The 6,714-nt window shown below is 44.4% G+C and overlaps 1 protein-coding gene across 1 annotated transcript in view; it reads right to left on the reverse strand.

Annotated features, from left to right (window-relative positions):
• LOC124161517 (calcium-activated chloride channel regulator 2-like) overlaps positions 1-4,568 on the reverse strand; it is an 81,587-nt gene extending 77,019 nt beyond the window's left edge. Inside the window, exon 1 of the mRNA XM_046537869.1 lies at positions 3,653-4,568. Coding sequence (XP_046393825.1) covers positions 3,653-3,862 — 210 coding nt within the window. The 5' untranslated portion in view covers positions 3,863-4,568. The remainder of the gene's footprint in view (positions 1-3,652) is intronic.
• Positions 4,569-6,714: the final 2,146 nt, after the last annotated feature.

Below are 6,714 nucleotides of genomic sequence, written 5' to 3' on the forward strand. Positions count from 1 at the left end.
AAGTTTGGTAACTTCGTAGCATATCGTAAACATTGATAAAAAATACATCTGCCGTCTTTTGGAAAATTTATTTTCCATTTTGAAGGCTTATTGCATGAAAATATGAGAGGCACAATAAATATATTTAACACTTGATCACTTTTGTACCTATTGTATCCCTGTTTTTACCATATAACAGGCGTTTAAAAAGGAAAATAAACTTCCGAAAAGTTCGAAAATATATTATTTTATAAGCGACCTACACCTCAAGAGTCCATATTTAAATATAAACAAGAGATTAAGTACAAAATAAATATATTGCATATACCTATCAATTCTAATACATTTATCGCAAATACTGTCACCCAACGCATTTTATCTTTCGAATCGGACGGACTGCAAGTCTCTTAACCCGTCATCCCCCAACCATTGTTAAGCTTGCACGGAGGAAACCAGGCAATATACAGTCGGCCTCCCAAGTGGTAAAACCGGCCGGTATCTTAACGTTTCGACGGCGTTTGCCTACCCACCCGTCCCGTCTAGCGGGATTTTGAATTCACGGGGGTGACCGGCGTGAAATGTTTACCCTGGGCAACTGCCACTTACACACCCGCGGGGTTGAGGAAGGGATTTCTCTCCCTTTACAGGGCACAACGGAATAGACGCACGAAGGGACACCAACCACCAAATGGATGTTGACCCAAGGGCTTGCTCATGTTAGTCAGCGACAAATTTGGTCGTCAGGAGTCCGGATCAATTACCAACAAACCAAAGGAATGAATGAATCCATTGCTACGTGAAGTCAAACTGAGAAAAAATGTTTCGCTGCAATCAACTTATTTTCGAATAAAAACATTAAGGGATTACATTCCGAGTTGACAAAAACCTCCGTGCGCATTTATCAAAATGCCATACGCGTCACGTATTCAAATATGTCCCCCTGAATCATCGGGTTTGTAATCTAAAAATATAACCAAATGAGAGTATGGAAGTAATGACAAAATTGAATACTTTTCTTACGCAAGAAAAAAATGCTACGAACTACTAACGATTTTGAACGTTACCTATCGTTGTAATGTAGGTTCGAAGATTTTCGCGGCGTTGGTTTGATGATATTTCCATTCTATTCGGGTTTCTTCACCGCGTTTGTTGTATTTTAAAGACAACAGTTTCGCCGGCGTTACAGTCGGCGTCTTAAAATTTTACCTTTGACCTGAAGACGCCGACTGTAACGCCGGCGAAACTGTTGTCTTTAAAATACAACAAACGCGGTGAAGAAACCCGAATAGAATGGAAATATCATCGTTACCTATCGTTGTTAATTGCAAACAATGATGTAATTGAACACACAGCTATCGGCTGAGCTCCACAACATCTTCGGAAACAATGAATGCTCATCGAAAATATTGTCTTTGCCATAAATGACACAGAGAGTACATTATACTGCACTTATTATACCCACAAAATATCACTCGGTTTTAGAGGGTTAGGCCCTAAGTGTGTTCTATAAATGCCACGAAGTTTAGGTATTCCTAGCTGACCAATTCAAGACCTCACTAAAATGTTATTGAGACACAAATCAATTCAACGGCGAACATTCCACGACTTCCATTCCACGACGGGGTACAGCTCTTCCTATTTTGCCGTAAGTTGTACGAGAAATATTTCCGGCACTAGTCCGCGTCGAGGGAGCAATAAAAATTCCTCCCTTCATCAGTTGACGTTCTGAAATTACGGTCCGAGGTCAAGCAAAGGGTTAAGTTCATGACCGTGTTCCTCTCAAGGCATCGGTAAGGCTAACCTGGATACATTTTTTTTCGGCGTACGCTCGTAAAATTTCGCTAGCTGGAACTTCGGAAAGCACTATAAAACACGCTTCGATACCGTGACAATGAAGGCACGGCACACGCATGAACGAGCATAGAAGGGGAACTCACGACCACGGCTTAAAAGATCAATAAATATCAACCGATGCAGTCGAGAAGGTATAATTTTTACCGAGGAAGAAAGTGCTCTTCTCCAGAGAAGATCTTTTTTCGACAGATTCCGTGAATAAAAAAGAGAAGATGAAGAAGAAGAAGGCATAAGTAATGATCCAACAAACGCCGAGAACAAGGGGAAACCAATGAGGCGGGTAATGGAGGTAAATAACTACACGGACGGCGAAAGAAGAACATGCACAGTTCGCCGAGGACTATTGCTCAGAACATTAAGACGGAGGACGTTTCAAAACACTCCGAGGGAATGACAAGAGCAGGAATCTGAACGGAGGAGACAACAAGAGGAAACACGGAGCTAAGGCAGACTCTGATTTAAAAACAAGACGTTCTTCATTATCTTTCGAAAAGCGGAAGAAATAATAAGCACGAAATTGTCGTCTTGCAAGGTGACACGAGGAAAGAAGTATAGCTCGGGTAAAGGTTCCTGACCCTTGGGAGGATTGCGCTGGCAATGGAGAGTGAATTTGGAATGATTTGAGATTTTGAGCAAGTCCTGGGAGATAAAAATAATTTTCAGCTATTACATCCATTTCTAACGATGAATTTTCCCAAACCACCCACACCAAATATTTGTTTACACTCGGGGGCCAGCAGTTTTCAATCGATTCGTAGTCGCGCGATCTTAGTTCTATTTCGTTTGGTATATATTCCTGTGGATTTTACGGTCCGCGGGAAAAACAACTCCTTCTGTATATACGCACCCTTAATTATATCACGTTTTCCTTTCTATCGGACATGTAGTTTTAACTTGGGACCTAAAATGATGAATGTACTCATAGTCGCTCTGAAAGATGTCCCAGACTAAGAAAAACCCAGTCTCCAGTGGATCACGCGCTCTAAGACAATCTCACGAACTTTCATGAGATGTGCCCGTATATCTTGAAAATTTACTATGGCAAACCGTACGGTCCTCGCGAGCATACCCAGTGACGTGAGGTGTCTACGTAAAATAAACCGATGACGAATATCAAATCAATAACAGAATAATTGACTAGTGTATTCACATCTGAAATAGGCAGTACTTTTATGACAGGCGTGCGTTATGTTTCGAAATTAGTTAAAATAAAACTTGCGATGCTATCGGTGACAATAACATGTAGTGAGTGCTGGAAATAATGAATCAATGGAAAGCTATGGAATTTCATCGTAACATAGGCACGAATATTGGGGCAAAAACAGACCATCAAGAATAGGCATCACTAACGTCTACATACTGACTGCATCATCAAGGATGACACTCACTATAGTATGTATATTATATCTATTCAAAGAAAACATTCAATCCAATCGTCTCCTCAACATTAGTCCGGGGCAGTACAAAGATGAAGTACTCACGAGGCTCGGAATATATTAAGTATGACTATGTCCAAAGGAGGCATCTCAAGCTAATGGTGCGAGAAAATACTGTCGGATTATGGGAAAAATAACGGAGTGACAATTATGGTAATCGGTGGTGCTATACGTGTCTTAACTGATAATTTCTTCATGTGAGACACACATCTGTACTAAAAATTTGTTGAGCGAAAACACCAATGTTGGTCGCACAAGAGGAAGCCGTGACTCGCTCTCCGTAACTGGTAAGAGTCCAGCTACGTTCCGTGTCGGTTCCGAAAATTCCGAGTGCCGGAGTGTTTGTGTTGAAGATGGGAATGAGCGAAGAGGAATCAACTCACCTCCAATCCTTCTAGCACTGCCCTGCACTCTTCCTTGGGGACACCCTCGTCCACGGCCACCACCAATCCGTCGTAGGCTCCGCCGACGAGACGGACTCCGGAGCGGGTGGGCGGGGGTTCGAGCACATCCTGAGACAGTCCCGCACAAGGGTCGATCCTGCCCGCGATGAGCAGAAGGGCGAGGGAGAGGATTCGAACCGAGGTCTCCATCGCGGGAAGACGTCCGCACAAAATCTCAATGAAGAACACTCACACACACGTCTTATCTGTCAGTGATCGCCGAAGTTAACCAACCGTCTTACGAACACTGAACCTCCAGCGAGGAAAATATAAAACTCGAAACCAAAAAATAATCTCACAAAACAAAAATGAACCAAGTCATCAAAAATCCTCAGCGGTCTTTTCGATCCCAAGACCAGTCCACACTAAAAAAAACCTCCTCGGAATAAAAAAAGAAAACGAAAAAAAATTTAAACTTCCTCGCACCAAATCATCTTCACGTTTGTGGAGTCTTCCGGCGGGGATATATCTGTTCAGTCATGAGGGATGTTGTCAAAATAAATCACAATCCTGATAGGGAAAAGAGAAAACTTTTCTCAACACTTGGAAGTCCACCAACTCCTCCGTTCCGCGCGCACCAGTGTTATTGAACTCGGTGCGATACCGGCGGGGGAGGACTCTCCGAAGACCCGCGAAGGGTTACCGGGAAGCACCGGCAAAACTTCACTCAAGTCCTCGCACTACGGAGTGGAGTGTTGACCCCGAGGAGGAGGGAAGTTTCCGGGAGCCTTAGAGCACTGCCGTGATCGTGACGTCCTTCGTGGAGACACTGCGAAGACGACACAGCGGAGAAAGACGATTGTCACGGGTGTCGGCGAACCTTCGGCGCTCAAGGCAGGAGAGGTACTGAATCGTATGGGATCCGCCGGCGAGGGCGTAAGGCCAGCCGGATAGGAAGAGCGCGCGCGCCATCCACAACTTCCCCTCCCGCGCCTCGAAGGGTGTGGAATGGGGAGAGGGGGGGAGGGTAAGGGGAGGGGGAGAGGGACGGCTTGGGAAAAAAGTTGGGGGTGGAGGCCCGAGGGGTTTTCGAGAGAAGGGGGCTGGGAAGATTAGTGTGCGCTGGCTGGGGGGAAGGGGGAAGGTTGGAAGGGAAGAGGGAGGGAGGGGGTGTATGGTGGGGGTGGAAGCGTGGGAGTGGAACGGAGAGCGATAGAGGAACGGCAAGAAGGGGGATGGGGGATGGAGGGGAAGTCAGGTAGGCGAGGGGAGCCTTCATCCGCCAGTTCAATCGTGGCCGAGCCTCAGCCGAGGAAAGGTGTGCGCCATCGGTCGAGAGCTGGCCGGGGAAGTTTGGGAACGAAACCCTCCTCATACGACTCTTTACTCCAGCTACATCTACATAATTCCCTGCGAGCCACCTCTAGGGTGTTCGGCAGGGGGTGAAAAATCACCAACATGCAGCATACAAGAGGACCGCCACATGCACACCACACGGTCATAGAAATATTACGCACACTAGAAAAATATACGTGCTTATTCATAAAAAAATTGCTAATGGTTAGTAATTCCTAGAGCAAATACATGCAAAGTTAGAACTATGAAAAAACATGCAATGTGTGATCCTAGCGAGCGATGCCATTAATCCTATCAATTGAGACAACGTTGCCATCCTTGATAGAACGAGGGAAGAATGACATTTTAAATCTCTCTGTTTTGCAGTCTATTTCTTTTATTTTATTCTCACCATAAGCCGTTGCTCTCTTATGAATCTCCAGTTTGGCTCCACACTGCTGCATCTCACTTAAAACGACTACAAACCACCGAAAACGTCATCATTCGTAAAATAGTCGGCACTCCGTGGTTCATCAGCAACCGGAACCTACGAAACGACCTGAAGATCACTTAATTGCTGCACCGTCTGAAGAGCTCTCTTCACAAATTCGCGAACTCACTGCCGTTAACAAGTAATGAACTAATCGCTCATCTATGGGATTACAACCTTCCTGATAAAATTAAGCAAAAACTCCCAAAAACCGCTCTCCTTCCATCCCACATCCCTTCCTCCTAATTCATTCATTAACGGAATTACCATGACTCACATCTAGCCGGAAACGATAAATATAGAAACGAGTAGTAGACAGCCATTGGCTGGGAACTACTGATAACATAAAGAAAGTGAAATACGTTGCGTGCGTGCGTTCTCATACGACTCTCTTATTTACTCTCATACCATCTAAAACAGCACGCATTGGCCTTTTGCATCGGGGTTTTCAAAATGATAACAATGACACGAGCAACCATGGATAGATTGATATGCCCTGGAAAGGAGAAACCTACACAGACGGGAAACGAACCCGCGACCACTTGTTTGCGCGCTACGCTTAAGTTGCTTGAACAATTGAGAAGGGATATCTTTAAGAGCGACACAGAGAACATAATATTAGAGCCACATCATATTTCCAGGTCCGATAGAAGCGATAAATTAAGAGAAATGTTTTGCCGAACGGATAGATATGGGAATTCGTTTTTTCCCCGAACCATAAAGGACTTCAATAAACGCCAGTCCCAACTTCGTTAGAGCACTTCATTTTTAATGTGTATATGGCTGGTGTCCTAACACCCCCTGCCACACGCCTTTTAGGCGGCTTGCGGGGTATTGTGTAGATGTAGATGTTTGGCATACGAGGACTTTACCCCACCGAGGCCAGCAATATACATTTATTTATTTCCATACCACCGAAAACTGCTCTATACAGCCTTTTACATCAGGGTAATTAACATTTTAACAATTTAACGTACACAAACAACCATGCCCAGGATTATGGTAACTTACGCAGGCGAGACTAGAACCCGCGACCCCCTGTTTGGTACGCGAGGACTTTACACCCGCCGCCACTGACGCTGGCTGATTACCGAGGTCGATTTCTACCTCTGGCTACAATTTTTATGGGATTATCACAAATGAATTACACCATGGTTTCATTGAAAACAGTTAAGTTTTTTAAGTTTTTTTTTACAGTCAAGGTTTATTTTTATTTTTCGAATTCGTCGTTTCAAAC

Source organism: Ischnura elegans, chromosome 6, assembly GCF_921293095.1.
Source record: "Ischnura elegans chromosome 6, ioIscEleg1.1, whole genome shotgun sequence".
Lineage (NCBI taxonomy): Eukaryota > Metazoa > Arthropoda > Insecta > Odonata > Coenagrionidae > Ischnura > Ischnura elegans.